Source organism: Pan troglodytes, chromosome 15 (assembly GCF_028858775.2).
Source record: "Pan troglodytes isolate AG18354 chromosome 15, NHGRI_mPanTro3-v2.0_pri, whole genome shotgun sequence".
Taxonomy (NCBI): domain Eukaryota; kingdom Metazoa; phylum Chordata; class Mammalia; order Primates; family Hominidae; genus Pan; species Pan troglodytes.
In genome coordinates this window covers 77,609,003-77,625,377 of record NC_072413.2, presented here as the reverse complement: position 1 = coordinate 77,625,377, position 16,375 = coordinate 77,609,003, and the positions used below count along the sequence as shown (strand labels likewise).

Sequence of the window (16,375 nt, the reverse complement as noted above, 5' to 3'; positions counted from 1 at the left end):
ACCTTCTCTGCTTTATAGAAGTATAAATGACATACTGTATGTGAATATATATTATTATTATTGGATATTTATGTACCACCTTTCTCAAAGAAGCTCAGTGTTCTTTTTAGACTTTAAATAACTGGAGAGACTCTGCAACCTTGTGCAAAATTTAAATTGAAGAGACTGGAACTTGGAAATTTTTCCCATAAATAAAACTATGCTCTTGCATGGGTGGTAGGACACTTGGTGTTCAGGCAGCTCTGGGGCAGAGGAAAAACGGTACAGGGTAATTGTATTTTATGGCCGGGATAATAATTCTAAGTTTTCATAATTAAAGACAACTTCTGCAGGCCAGAATTTGTATTAACTACTTAAACTAGAGCTTCCATGTGACAATAGGGAAAACAAAACTTGTAATTCACTAACCAGCTTTGAAATTATGCAATATTTGATGATTGTTTTAATTCAGAAGAATGTATGTTATTACTGATGCCTCACGTAGAGGGAGATGTTATTAATATTTTTATTTATGTCACACTATTTCAAATAAGCATAATTTAAAAAATCCCATAAAGTGTGACTACACTGTATTTCTAATCTTGAAAGATATTATTTAATTAAAATAGATGCATTATGGTTGGAAATCAAGAAATTCTTTATCTCACATCCCTGGTTACATTGTACCTAGAAGTGACCCTCAAATTTTTAATTATTCATTTTACTGAGTCCCTAGACTCTAATATTTATAACATTTAACATATGGCTAAATAAATATGATGTGCTTTCTAATTTTTAAAATTCCAACTTCTTCTTTAAATCCCAAGATAGTCTACTAAAAATGGGGAAAATGTACATGGGCATCCTATAAAGTCCTACAGAGGGTTGCAGCAAAATTATTCTTTTGCTCAACAGCCCTGTAGACCAAAAGCGTTGCCCTGTTCACAAGTGAATTCTAGATAAATATCATCTTTGGTTACGACAATTGTTATTATCTGATGTAAATCCTCATAATTATAAAAAGCTCCTTTGTGTATGTTAATTCCTTTATAAATAACCTCGAGCTATGTATTAACCTAATGTTTTGGGGGCAAGTTTCTATGTGCCCTGTGTCCATGTGTTCCCGCCACCTCAAATGTTTTATATATTTCTATCTGGTCTCTTTGTCTTCTGGGTGGTTATGTTTAATTTTAGCATTAGTCCAAGCTCCAGTTTGGACTTGAAATGCTTGAAATGCTTTTCAGGTTCTTAGAGACATTTATGGGAGAGAGAAAAAGGCTCTAGGTTTGATAGCAGTAACTGTATTTAACTTATAAGATACAAGACTGTTTATCTTGTGGCTGGGAATTCACAGAGAAGAAAGGAAGTTTCCTTGATAAAACAAAAATTAAATTAAAAAAATACTAAGCACCTTCTTGCCACTCTCTCACTCCCCAAGCAAGACTATTAAATGGCAAAACAAACCTTCATTTAAAAGTTCTTTCTTTTTGCATAGATATGGCACTAGAAGGTAAAACAAGATCGCAAAAAGAAAGAGGCTGACAAGGCTTCCAGAGGCCACACCGATGACATAGATAAAGCCAAATATGTGTAGATGCCCAAGGAAATGCTGACTTCTAGACTGGGCAGAAATTAGAGATTTAACCTGAGGGGGGAATTCTATAATTTAACTTGAGAGAAAAATTCTGAATTGTCAAGATTTGAGTTAAACCCAGAATTTCTAGGACATGCAACTGTTCTAGGGTGTTTACGAGAATCTAAGGAAGGAGCAGAGTGTGATTAAACATTAAGACTCTTAAGTCAGATGGTTCTGGGTTGAATACCAGCATTTCCCAAACTAAGCTACACTCCCATAAACTGTTCCTAATCTAAAAAAATGGGAATAAGACCAACGCTGTCCTAATGGGTGGTTTCAAGACTAAGTAGGATGCTGCCCATGAAGTGGGGAGTATGTCATAAATGTTCGGCAAATGGCAGCCATCACCACCTGGGTGAGTTTGGCTGAGAGACGGTGAATGGCACCATCTGCCACTTCCTACACCTCTGGGAGAAAGTGTTTATTCAGTGCACATGTCCCTCACTTTGGAACCGTTTCTACTATTGTGGAATTCTCCATGAAGGATGAGAAAGCAAGATGGAAAATCTCTTAGTCCCCTATTCTCACCTTTCATAAGTAAACTTCATTGTAGAAAGTCTTTCAAGATAAAAAATGGTCCTAAAATGTATACGGGTGGTAGATAATCCAGACAATACACCTGCAGGTACAATTATTATTCATGCAGTGCTTTAAGGTATTCAAAGAACTTTCCACTTTCTAAGACAGAACAATGAACACAATCCCCATTTTATAGGTCACGTAACTGGCTTCTTAGGGTCCAGTTTGTTGATAGATTTGCACCATAGCCATGCTGTCGGAGCATACAAATATAGCTTAAGAAAGGGTAGTTTGCCATGTGTGTTTAGGAAACATACCTCTAGCCAGTACTTTCTTTTTTTGTGAAGTGTCCTATAGTAATGTCAATCTGAGCATTCACTTGGTTTTAATGCGAGAAAATGCATATATATGATCATGGAGATCAAAGCATACAGAAACTTCTCGACAGTGGGAACCTTCTCAAGGTTGTGGGCAAGCTGGCGAGTGACAGGGCCAGGGGCCCTTGGTTACACCCAGAAAGTCTGACTCCAAAACCCTCATGCTTAATCATCACCCTTTAATGCCTCTCCAACAGCTGCTTGGATAGGGTGGAGTTATTATCCCTGTGATTGTATAATATCAAAACTCATTAGATGAGTTCAGGAGGTACATGAAGGTAAATGCCCATCGTTTACATGGTAGAAAACACATAAAAGGAAATAAAAGATGGCATATTGTAGTCCTGCACTGGCTAATACTAGCCTCTAACCTATAGCCTTATAGCGTTGGAGTGAGGATTGAATGAGAAATGTATTTAAAGCCTTCAGTGCCTAGGACATAAGTACATAATAAAACAAAAATTTCAGAATCTCCGTCATACCAGCCACACTGCTCAATAGCCACATATGGTTGGCGGCTACCACATTGAACAGTACCGGTAGTCAGTCTGAAAGAAAGACGCATTTTTTAGCTTCTACATATCAGTGAATGTCAAACTTAGCTACACAGAGAATCACCTTAGGAGCTTTTTTTAAAAACAACAAAAAACAAACAAAAAAATGCCTGGGCCAGTGTTTGTTTCTCAATTTACAATGTACCCATAGCACTGGGGGATCTGATTTTGCAGGTACGGGGTGGCGCCTGAGAGTCTGCATTTTTAACAAGCTCCCAGGGAAAGCTGATGCTGCTGATCCATGGACCACACCCCAGATCAGTTAAATTAGATGCCCTGAGACCAGTGCCCGAGCACTGGCAATTTATTTAACTTCCCAGGGGATTCTCAATTTCAGCCAGGTTGCAGACCATTGCTTTACATAAATATGTATATATAAGTGCCTATTGAAAACATTCTTTTAAAACATTTTTGTTAACCGAAGACAAACTGCATAATGTGGAAATAATTCCCTTGGAAATAGAAACTCACAAACATGTGAATCCTAATTCATTTCTGACAAATTGGAAAGGATGACTAGTTAGCAGTGCGAATATTCAAGATACACTAGTTTGAGTGATTAATTGATACATTTTGTGACTGAATGTTGGAGCACCTTCTTTATAAGATGGTTTTAAAATGTTCCTCACAATGTTCAAACACATTCATGAAGTGAGGCTTTCTCTGGTTGCCCTTACATGTCTGTAGTCCTGAAACCTTGTTCAAATATGGCTTTCCTTCTTGATTGTATTTATACTTCTTATTCCCTCTGCAGGACTCTGCTCTCTCTGTTTTTCCCCCTGTTGAACTGAAAGCAACGCTAGTCCTGAACGGATGAATGAGCAGGTAGATGGGGCTTGTTTTAATGCATGCTTCAAATCTGGCAAGGTCTCAAATGTTCGCAGGCAAAGACATAAAGAAAAGGAAAGTAAACCTCCTGGCTAGGAATTAATGAAAACCCAAGGCCTGAGAAATTTCAGCATCATGTCAAGTACATAGACTTGTTTTTAATCCTTTAAAGTCTCAATAACTGAGGAAGAGATGTGGACAAAAAAAAAAAAAAATCTTTCTTATACCGATGTATACTGTCTAAATTACAAAAACATGATGAACATTTACAACAAAATATGTTGGAAACTTTCTCTAAGTCAGCGGCTCTTATATGGGGGTGATTTTGCTGACCAGAGGGTATTTGGCACTTGTGGAAACATGAGAGTGGCATCCAGGGGGTAAAAGTCACGGATGCTGCTAAACATCCTGCAATGTGCAAAACAGTACCCCGCCCCCTTCCTTACACACCAACAGCAAAGATGTGTCCAGCCCCAAATGTCAATAGGTTGAAAATCCTTACTAACTAGACTACTCCAGGCAGAGATTTCCATTTGAGAATATGTTTTTACAAAAAGAAATACTGTCATTATTAATAAAATCGTGGCTCTGAGAAATAGGAAAGTGAGCAGAAAGTTTGAGGTTGTGCAGTCTGAGGATCAGGATAGAAAAGTGTTGGCTCTGCTCCTTAAGCTGTGTGACACTGGGAAAGTTATTTAGCCTTTCAGAGCCTTGATAACGTAACCTTAAAATGGGTATGGCAGGAGTAATAATACCAAACCCTGTCCTTCACAGGATGGAGTGAGGCTCAAATGTAATAACCGATATGAAGGTATTTTGGTCATCAATAAGTACTATAGCAATGTTTTATAAGTACTATAGCAATGTTTTCTCTTCCAACCCCTATAAAGACAAGTTTCTGTGGAATTTGACAAACTCAAATATAAAGAGAGTTTTCTAATGTAGCATCCTTGAAAGGGAGCTACTTTTACCTCTTTTTCATGTTCTAAGTTGGGTGGTCAAATAGGATTTAAATGTAGGTCATCCGTGTGCATTTTAAAGACTGAAGAAGAGGAATTCTGTGAAGAGCACTTGAACTGAGTTGGTATGCCCTGCTCTCCTCAGCACCCCCTGACATGCAAAGATTGAAGCTGTGTATCAGTCTGCATGTCCCAGGAAGCCTAGATAGGACCGGAAAAGCCTTTACTGGACCATGCTCAGGGATCTTACAGCAGTGACAGTATCACCGGCCACCCACTCACAGCAGAGAGAAGATATGGAACAAACCCAGTCAGCTCAGCCTTCCAGGGGGCCTAGAGCTGTGGCTAAAATTAATTCCTCATACTCAAGTCACCTTTCACCCCCCCCCCTCCCTTGTTCCTACCACCGCATTGTATAGGGACAACAATCAGAGACTTTATAAGGCACATTTGTCAGTGCCTGGATGATAGCTCTGGGCTGATTCTTCTTTTATTTCCCTCTCCTGTTTCTTAGCTTTTCTATTTTCAGATTCAAAGAAAGAAGTTGCTTTTCAGTTCTATCTATCTCCCAGAATTTAGTGATATAAGATTCCGATTGCTATAGAACTATTTTCATTCTGTTTCTTCCCTGATTCACAAAGAAAGAGCCAGTGCTACATGCCCTGTGCCCAGCTGGGTTCTAAATATTTCACGGTGGGATGTTTCAGTAGAGCCCCATAAATGCCCATGAGAAGACTGTGGAGATGACCCATTCATCCCGGTGCACAGCTGACTCATTCAGACCTTGTAGGCAGGAACAATTCCCCGAGAGCATGTTCTCCGAGTGAGATAACTTAACGTAAATCTTCTATAGGAGCTACTCTGTATGTCTTTACTGTTTAAACATTAGTAATAAGTGAGTAGTGAGACTAAACCCTTGATGATTTCTAAACCCACTGTTATCGATAAAATAGAATGACTTTAGAAAACAAAAGGACACATTTTTGTAGAAACTGTGTCAAGACTGCCTTGCCAGGTTGATGGCTTTGTTTGATGGCCCAGACATGGGGAATTTTGATCTTATGATTCAAAATAAACATTGCCAGATTTTTCTCATGATACTTTAAATTATTAATAGTTAAATTGATCCTTTTAATAGCACAGGGAAGCAGAGAGGAGAGAAAATAAGGTATCCAAGGCTCAAAAAGTGAACCGCTCCTAGGAAGTCTTGGCAGAGTGGAACATAAACCTCAATCTAGTATATCACACAACAACTTTTTAATTGAGGCAGCAAGGTAAGGGGATATAGCTCCTTTAAATACTCACTATTCTTTCAGCTGCTTCATGGGAGCACATTGCCATTGTTGTAAGGAGGACAGCTTGGGGTCACTGGTGCCAATAAAACTTTTAAATGAGGATTTTGAACTCAACACCTCACAATAACCACTTTTGTGTGATCATTTGAAAGTGACCTTTGAGATATGACACTTCTTTAAAGAAAGAAATCTAAGATGACACAAGAAGAAAAATACTCATTTCTAGCTATGCATTTTTCAGAACATCCCCCAATTCTCTGGGGGAGCAATAGTGAAAACTGCCCAATTGGAAACAGAAAAATCTTGTCCTAGGTCTTCCTTCACTTGCTATGTGACCTTAGGAAGGGCATAGCACCTCCTTGGGTCTCTGTTTTTATTTGAAATGGAGAATAAAAAATATCTACCTTGTCTAATTGATAGCGTATTTCATCTTCAAAATGAAGAAATCTGTACTCAAAAATATGTCCTAATTTAAAATGCTAGCCAAATGATTGGTAATCCTCACAGCTAACATTTATTGAGGATTGACGTAATTGTCCCAGCATTATACATGCGGTCAACTCACTCACTTAATCTTCACATTAACCAGGTATTATCATTACCCTGGTTGTCTAGACTAGGAAACAGTCTCAGGGAGAAGAATGAACATCTTCTTAAAGAACAACAAAACAGAGAAAGTACAAAATGAGAATTTGGGAAGAAAGAATCTAATATATTTTGAAAGCATTACAGAAATCATCAGAGGAGAAAAATAAAAACTCTTAGAAATTCTTACACTTATTTTATGGTTCAGTGTTACTGTATTTTGAATTACATGTGGGGAGAGGCACCAAATATTTTAATGCTTAGGACATTTCAAGGTCTTTAGACTCACAGGTGATGAAACCAAGATCCCAACTCTAGCCAGTTGACTCCAAGGCCCATACTTATAAATGCTATACTGTACCCTGTCCTGAAATAATAACACATATCGTTACTAAATAACAGTTGTTTCCAATGATAATAATAGTTTTCAGGAGGGAGCAATGCTATTAAAGAAAGGCTTAATCTGTTTTGAAAACATATAGGAAGCAACCCATAATTTGGAACTAAAAAGACACCAAAAGATAGGCGCACAGCAAGAATCTCCGGTTTGGTTACATAGCTGTGGCTTTAAAATGACCATTAAAGAGCCTTCTCATTGCTGGCAGCAAACTTGTAGATTCTATATTGGCTCAAGGCAAGTGGTTAACATCAATTTAGAAATCTTTGAAATTCCTAATAGAAACACAACAAACCCTTCAGCAACACTAGCAAGGCCAATGATAACACATATGGAGAGAGAGATTGATTTTTTCTGTGAGCCTATGAACAGCTTTTAAGATATTGGACTGCTTTTATTCCTTTCACCCTCTCCCCCATCCATCAGGGATTAAGCAAGAAGCATTTAAAAATTAAGTCTATTAGTGTGTAGTGAATTTGAATGATAAAAATTCCTAGAAGCTGTTAATAGCTTTGGCTTTCTTCAAATACTCAAAGATAACCTCATAAGGGCATTTATGTGCCTTAATCTAAGAAATTCTGAGACCCCTAGCAATGGCTGAGCTGGCTGTTTTATGGAAACCGAGATGGCAAATCAATAGTGGGTGGAGCTTTTTGCCTCGATACCTTGGGGGTCTTGCATGCTGTTTCCAGATGCTCTTACAATTCTTAAACAGATATAGCGGGACTCTAGCAATTAGGGAACAACCCAACAGCGCAGATACTTCTGATTGGCTTTTAAAGAAAATTAATGCTGAGTTAGGTGTGGAGATACAACAGCCTTCAAGCCATTCAAAGTCTTGGCCTACAAACAGGCAAATTCACTTTGTATCTTTCTCACAAGCATAACCATTATTAGCTAATGGCTCTTAGACATGTGAAAATGTGCTTCAAGCTTCTTTGTTATTGTGCCCACCTCACTGTAAAGGAAGTTAGAGAAAAGTGGTGAGAAAATTGTGAGGAGTTTGGTGTGTAGGATAGAGAGTAGCACATCACTTCATGCCCACATTAGTGAGAAGTGCAATATTCTCACTATTCTCTTGCATCCATCAATCAGATGACAGTGCAATTGTGGAACAATGGCCCTTTGCTGAAGGGTTGTCCCTTCCATTCCTGGCACTTTTACGATCAGCATTCAGGACTTTTCCTGGGAGAAGTGAGAGGCAGAGGGAAAGCTGAGGGATTATATGAATGATCTCTTTTAAGGAAGGCAACCTTTTCTCCCGTTGTCCTTGATTCAGCCATCTGGCTCTGGGAATTTGTTGCTGAATGTTTCTTGACTGTAAAATTTAAACAGATGATTAACCCCTTTTCCTGCCACACCAGCACGCTTGCTATTAAAATGACTACTAGGACCAACCTTTGAATATCCAGGCAGGCTTAGGGTAAGTAAGTGAGAAAATAAAAACTAGCAAAGTCCACCAAATGAATAAAATTCCACCTTCGTTTTTCTCTCATTGTTACCATGACTTGATCTGTGTCTTCAAGTTCAGTAATTGTCCTTTTAGAGTCTCTCTCTCTCTCTGGCATCTGCACCTTCAACTGCATCCGACTAAATGGCACCACAAAGTCTGGGTCTCAAATGGAGCATCTTATGATTATCGACTCTAGCTCATGATAGAGATGATCCTTCCCTTCACTGCTCCTCATCTACAGGCCCTGCAAAATCTACAGTAATTGTCTTTGGTATGAGCCAGTCAGGCTGTATCAGTCAAAGGTTGACAAAAAGTGTCCAGTGCATAGTTGGTAAAGTCTCCAGAAGCTCCCTATACTGGATCAAGTCCTAAAGAGATGACTTATCTTCTCATACAAAAAAATCATGAATGTGTACTTCACTCAGTGTTTTGGAATTTGGTGACAGTCATGAGAAAAATCACCACTGAAAAGTGAGAATGGGAGAGTCAAAAAGAGTAGGACCATTGAGCGAACAACATGTACCTGTAGGATAATGTTCATTCACCGGCCAGTTGTCCACCTGCAGGGTGGCGTTGCCGCCGTTCCTGGTGAAGCGTACCACATGGTATTTGCCGTCATTTACAGGGGTTCTCTCCTCTTTGATGGAGATGTCAACTGTGCCAATGTTGAAGACAACTCCAATCTTCCCCTGTTCCTATAATAAACACAAAAGGCATAGTTATCACCAACCACGAAGTTCTCTCCCTTTAAACTTGATCCTCCAACCAGCAATAAACCTGTAGGTGCCCAGAGGGAGCTGTCAGCATGAAGATAAGATAATAATAGCATTCTATAATTCTCCATGAGCTTTCATCCTGAGCATAAAACCAATGGCATAAAAACCACCCAAATTGCTCTCACAGGCTGCACCGCACAGGTTACATCATTCAATTCCCCTCAAGGCAAATCAGGCCTGGAACTACCTAGTAGCTATGCAATGATAATGCAAAGTTTATTTCTGTGAGATGAATTAGGCCTGTTTGCTAAGAGAGTACACTAAGACACTGGACCTTAAATCATTTATCAATTCAGATTTACAATTAAAGTGGAAATATGTATGAGCTTCTCAGCATATTTTCATGCGATCAAGGCAAAGCGGAGGTGTACAGAATGGTTAGGAGCCAATGTCAGAGGAGCTGGATATATGTGTGTGTGTGTATATATATATATATATATACACACACACACACACACACACACACGCGCACATAATGGTTCTGCAGTTCCAAACCACATAGAAAAGGTAACCCCAGTAGAGGCCAATGAAACTCACCTAGAATTTTCATGATTAGATGGCTGCCATGCTTCCCAACTTGTAGCCCTACTCCTCAGATTAATCCAAAGAGAGATATAGTCAAGACCAGAGCTTATGTAACACAGCAGAAGAGAACCTCTGTGGCCATCAAAGACTTGTCAGAAGGGAAATTGCAATGAATTCGATAAGAGTAACACTATGGCAGTGAAGACGGTGATATGGTGTGGATGTGTCCCCACCCAAATCTCATGTTCAGTTGTAATCTCCAGTGTTGGAGATGGGGCCTGGTGGGAGGTGATTGGATCATGGGGATAATTTCTCATGAATGTTTTAGTACCATTCCCTTGGTCCTGTTCTCGTGATAGTGAGTGAGTTCTTATGAGATCTGGTTGCTTAAAGTGTGTGGCATCTTCCCTGTGTCTCTCTTGTTCCTGCTCCTGTCATGTGAGACTCTTCCTCCCCTATTTGCCATGATTGGAAGCTTCCTGAGGCCTCCCCAGAAGCAGATGCTGCTATGCTTCCTATACATCCTGCAGAACTGTGAGCCAATTAAAAACTCTTTTCTTTATAAATCACTCATTCTCAGGTATTTCTTTATAGCAATGTGAGGATGGACTAATACAGATAATAATGATGCAAATGGTGATGCTGGTGGTGATATCACCAACCTCCTGGGAAGTGCACTAAAACACAAAGCATACATAATAATGCTATTAAAACTCTGACACTTCTCTAATAATTGGTTATGACTAAAAGTTGGAACCAGTATTCACAACGAGACATGAAATAAATGTAACCTTACTATTCAAATATAATCAGCCTCTCTTAAGCTCTTGGAAAGGCATAGCATTGCAGGGTGTTGGAGGCATGTGTAAGGACAGAAGGGAGACATCTTGCTCAATTTCTTTAGTTTTCCAAATTACTGGCAATATGTTGGGCATTCAAGGATAATAAAATTTAGTAGTTGTATTAGTCCTTTCCATTCTGTGAGTAAAGACACACCTAAGACTGGGTAATTTATGAACAAAAGAGGTTTAATTGACTCACAGTTCAGCATGGCTGTGGAGGCCTGGAAAGCAAACAAACACATCCTTCTTCACGCGGCAGCAGGAAGGAGAAGTGCCAGGCAAAAGAGGAAAACCCCCTCATAAAACCATCAGATATCATGAGAACTCACTCACTATCATGAGAACAACATGGAGGTAACTGCTCCCATGAGCCAATTACCTCCCCCTGGCTCCCTCCCACAACACGTTGGGATTATGGGAACTATAATTCAAGATGAGATTTGCGTGGGAACACAGCCAAACCATATCAGTAGTAATTCTGACGTTCTACAAGACTGAGTCACAGTATTAGTTCACGATCCTTTGTTGTCTTCTATTTTTTTATTCAAGAAGAAGTAAAAGGAAGAGAAGGAGGAAAACCAGAAGGAGGAAGAGAAAAAGAAGAATGTGAGAAAAGTCCAGAATCCATATAAATCAAGATATAGAGAAGAGTTTTTCTAAATCTCAGATTTAGTCATTTGTTTTATTCATTCATGTATTCATTAAATACACAAATACAAAATTTATTAAGCACCTACTACACCTAAAGTCAACAAATTAAGAGTTCTGGAGGGAGGGACACTGGTTTCTATATATAGTTTGGTACACTTCACTCCTTTTCCCAAAATGAAGGCTTTCCTCAAGTTTCCATTTATCGCTTAGTATGTCAGTTCATCTTGTATCCAATAAAAGAATGGACAAGTCATGCAGAAGTCTTGATCTTAGAAGCGAGGAATATAGAATGATCAACCAAAGCAGGCTGTGAGCATTCAAGGATGCAGAGATACAGGGTGGACCTCAGTATTTTCTTTGTGCCCTGATTACATAATATGCAATATAAAACGATGTCTGCAATCCCCATGTTCTGTTCTCTGGGAAAAGAGCTCCAGGTACCTCCCAAAATTGTGACTAAACACACTCATGATTTCGTAAATCTGTTTGTTGAAACCGCTATCTACATCTCTGCACTAGGAAAAGCACCTAGCTTTAAAATATGATGCATGCATATATAAATGAACCTGATTATGGGTTCTTTTTGTACTTTTCATGCCCATAACTAATATTATTGTCCATTTTATTCTTATTTCTCAAGGAATTCAGAAATGGTAATATGACTTTTCTGCTTTCTCTTAAAGAACTGGTATTCATTTCTAAGGGTGTGTGTGTGTCACTGCCCACTACCCTCATGCCTAAATAAGCTAGGCTGTAATAATGTGAGCCATAACCTGCTTAGCAGAATGGAAGTACTAGAGGAGTTAAGAAACCATGACTGCAGACACCATTACTCCTCTGCCCACCCCACAGATGAGGGCTGTTTATTGCACCACTGTTCTTCAGTGAGAAACCAGTACATAAATCCTGGATGCATGGAAAGGACGGCTGGTGATTCAATTCACCCCTAAGTCACTAATTAATCATGGATGGAAAACAGTTTTAGGGGAAGCATGGAGACCTTTAAACCAGCATTCTGTAGCTTTTCAGTGACGGCAGTGGCCAAGTACGGTTCTGGCTCAGTGAGTTCGCTGATCAGCAAGATATATTCTTGGGCAGATTTTCTGCAAGATCCATATTTGATTCAGGAAAAGAAAGAAAAGATTTAATCTCTGCCTGAATAAATATTTGGTCCTTATCTTAGGTGCCACACATTTGCCATTGTAATCAGTGTTTCTGGGAGATCTTCTTAATCCTGTTAGCTCACTGCTAAAGTCAGTGGAGATCCTTCCCCAGGTGTTTCATTTTGTTTCCCACAGTGGTAAATGTGGCCGTGCTAGACCTCAGATGTGGTCTCTCTATTTGCAGTAATAAAATTTCATTACTGCAACCTCCTTGTCATTTGTCATGGGACCACAGTGGCATTATAATCCATGGCTAACTGCTTTGTTTCAGTTCATTAGAAGTCACGGAAGCCTTGTGGCGAATACCCACAGAGTTGCCCCGGCTTGAAACTATCATGCACAGCTGCCATGCAAATCAACTCTGCTGGCTCATGTGTCTAGAAAAGAGAAGATGTAAGGGAACAAAAGCATTGGCTTTGGTGTCAGACCTGACTGACCTTGGGCAAATTACTTGATTTTTCTGAAGCCACTTCTTGATAATACACTATAAGGACAGGATATCAGCATTACATACTTCATAGGGCTGTTGTAAGGATGATATAATATGATGAACATGATGGTACTTTATAAGTAATAAAACATTACCTAAATATATGAGATAAAACAGATCAGGAGAAGGAACCACCCATCATTTGATCAGATATAAAACACTCTGATTTTTGGAGAAATTAATTGTTTCAATAGAATAAATGTGGGTTTTAGCCTAGCATGGTTCAAATAACAGCGATGGCCCTTAAAGCTGTATGACCCTGGTCTGGTTATTTTACTTCTGATTTCTCTTTCATAAAGAGATGTGTGGAGGGAAAGGGGGGCCAGTTGTTACCTCTGAAGCTTGCTGTGAGGGTTATAGGAGAGCACAGACATGTGAAGCACCTGGCATTCACTGTGGATAATTTTGGACCCACAAAATGTCAATCTTCTTTCTCCCTTCTTTCTCCTCATTAGTGTAACTGAAAGTAGTGTCATGAGCTAAGGGCTAGTTGGCTTGGTGGGCACTGTCATCAAGACATATTGTGAAAATAAATGTAAATTTTAGCAAACAGAATATATATTAAAACAATTTATGCAGGGTTGATTTCCTATCACAATTTGGTAGTTGCTATCTCTCTACATTCTTTGTAACCAGATATTATAAGCCTCTCTAAGAAATGCAAAGTGTAGCTGCAAAAACAGCATGACTATAAATTTTAATAACTCCACAGCCATCACCACTAAAGTTGCTACCAAGACAATTGCTTCAATCTATATTCTTCCTTGATATTAAAAACAAAAACAAGTGGTAAATCAGAAGACATTACCAAAGAATCCTCAAGTGCATTCAGGAAAAAAAACTGAACAGCACAGAAACCAGCTGTCTTTAAATAGCCAGTAAGTCACTCTTCATCAATAATGACTGTTTATAAGCCCACCTGGCTCCCCAAATTAGTCCAGCTTCAGCTTCCCTATCCTCAATCAGTCACACTGCAGTTATTGGTGCTGACCCAAGAGATGCTACCGACACCAGGGTCAGACTCCAGGAGCAGAAATGCTCAGGGGCAAGAAGAATTCTCAGGAATAAAGATGTCCCTGAAGGCTATCTCTTCGTTCATTCCAGACTGCCCCTGGGGAAGACGGAATGCACCATCCGCTATTTTAGAAAATTGCAGCTGACAGAAACAGAACTGGGATTCTCAAATGTATGCCAGGGATATGGGCAATGGAAGCAGGTCTCAGTGTCTTAACTGCTAGGCTTCCCACAGAATTTGTTAGTTCAGTGCTAGGCAAGAACACAAGGCAGGCAATATGTAAATAATGCCTCTTGTGGGCCAGGCACAGCAAGGTCTTCCATACCCATTTCAAAGTCTGGTTCCTAGTAAAGAAAGTAATGAGCGGCACTGTTTACCACACTTTCCTAGTTCTCCTCCATTATAGGGTTGTAGTAAGAGAGGCCTTTTGGGTCTCGTTGTGATGGGTTGGGCCAAGAGAACAGTGTTAACTGATAAATTGAGTATCATTCCTGAGCCATGCATTTAGTTGCTGGTGTGAGACCCACGAGAGTTCTCTCATTTGCTGTCAACCACTGCACCCAGCAAACTCCTGGTAGCGGCTTCTTTGTCATTCTGGGTCATTGAGTGAGGATGGCAATAAGGCAACTTGCTACGGACATGCAGATGGCTGAGAAACAAAGCTTGGTTGCTTTATAGCACCAAGTGTTTGAGGCTTTTGTCACTGCAACATAAACCAGGCTACCTAAATGGACAGAATAGGTGCTCAGGAAATATTTTTATAATAGAAGTATATTCAAATTCTTACAATTAATTACAAGAGAATTCACACAATAAGAGACTTACTTATGGAAAAATAGAATCCAGGTCTGACTCTAAAATCCATGCATTTTCGACAATCACAGCTTTTACATGTTACAATTGAGTTAGTTATTTCTATAACAGAAATACATGTGTTACATATTTTATGTATGCCTAACTTATCTGTCCACTTAGCCTAATTGTGAGTATTTTAAATGTAAGTAAGTATCCTAACATGAGCTCAGTAAATGTTTGTTAAATTAATGGATATGGAAATGAATAAATGATGAATTAGAATGTGTGGTTGTGATTTTAAAAAAATTAGAAGAATCTTTTTTTGTACCGTAAGAGACCAAATATGATTTCAGTATTATAGGATAAAATAAATTATTGCTACCATATTCAAATTTTGTGCAATAAATCTTAGGCAAAACATCTCACTATGCTTTATAAATGCATCATCTGTAAAATACAAAAAGATGAGTTACAGCTTACCTGATTGATCAATTTTGACTTTGACTAACAGAGGCTTTTATTGAAGTTCTTTAGAATAAAACATTGAACTCAGCAGAACATAATTTGTGCTCTTTTTGTGGCTATTAAGTGTCTTTCAGTGAAGATCATTAGTCTCTACTCTTTCAACATTATGGTCTTCTTGTTCTACACTCTGGACAATTGTTGGTTTATAAGCACAGAGTAAGCACTTCATTATTAAGGTATTTCAAGAGAGGTAAGAGACCAGGTCTCTCCATTGAAAAATCTAAATCAGAGAAGATGCCTTTCAGAAATCACCCAAACTGACAAGACCACAGCTGTAGAGCTTGAAGATCTTTCAAACTCCATGATCACCTCATGACAATGACCCAGTCCCCTCCCCTTGAGAACCTGAAGTGTGGCTGTGGCAGGAAAAGCAGGGGAGAGGAAAATGTCTACTTTGTGTTCTAGAAGAATTTGAGATTTAGAATCAAAAGAATTGGGACTGATTGAGGCTCCACATTATTTTTTCCATGTGATCTTGAGCAGGTCCCTCAACTATCCATGGCTCAAGCTTTGTCTAGAAAACCGATAATGAAGACAAGAGCAACAATAATACTTGTGTTAAATAGTACTTATTAAGAGAAATAAATAAAATCTTGGCAAATTCTGAAGGTATCTACAAACAATGATGTAAAAATATGTTAATGATGGGTTTAGAGATGGTGATAATAGTGATGCTAGCTGAGAAATAATAGTACTAATATGGATGACAGGTGAGTCAGAGGCATTTGCACACTCCCTATAGGATACTGCTCTATTTACAACGACTGTCTCCCAGTCAAGGTCATCGACTCTGGGATCTGTATACATTGTCCCTAGAAAATTCATATTAAATGGCTTGAAAACTATTTCTCCTTTTCTAAATCTTTACAGGCCTCAGCGAACTTTGCACCCAACCAGGAAAGTTACATCCACCTCTCCCCTGGCTGCAGTTGTGCTTCACCTGGTGTTTTACTGACGTCTGGTTGCACGAGGTCAATCAATTAAAGTGGATTAGATCCACAGTCTGAAATG

General features: G+C 39.0%; 1 protein-coding gene across 50 annotated transcripts in view; it reads right to left on the bottom strand.

Annotated features, from left to right (window-relative positions):
- NRXN3 (neurexin 3) overlaps window positions 1-16,375 on the bottom strand; it is a 1,722,001-nt gene that overhangs the window by 216,292 nt on the left and 1,489,334 nt on the right. For all 50 annotated transcript variants that reach the window (XR_010151246.1, XR_010151247.1, XR_010151248.1 and 47 more), the window contains one exon: window positions 9,106-9,277. Coding sequence is in view for 47 of the 50 variants with exons in the window: in XM_063793837.1 (XP_063649907.1) it covers window positions 9,106-9,277 (172 nt within the window). In the remaining 3 variants the exon portion in view is untranslated. The remainder of the gene's footprint in view (window positions 1-9,105; window positions 9,278-16,375) is intronic.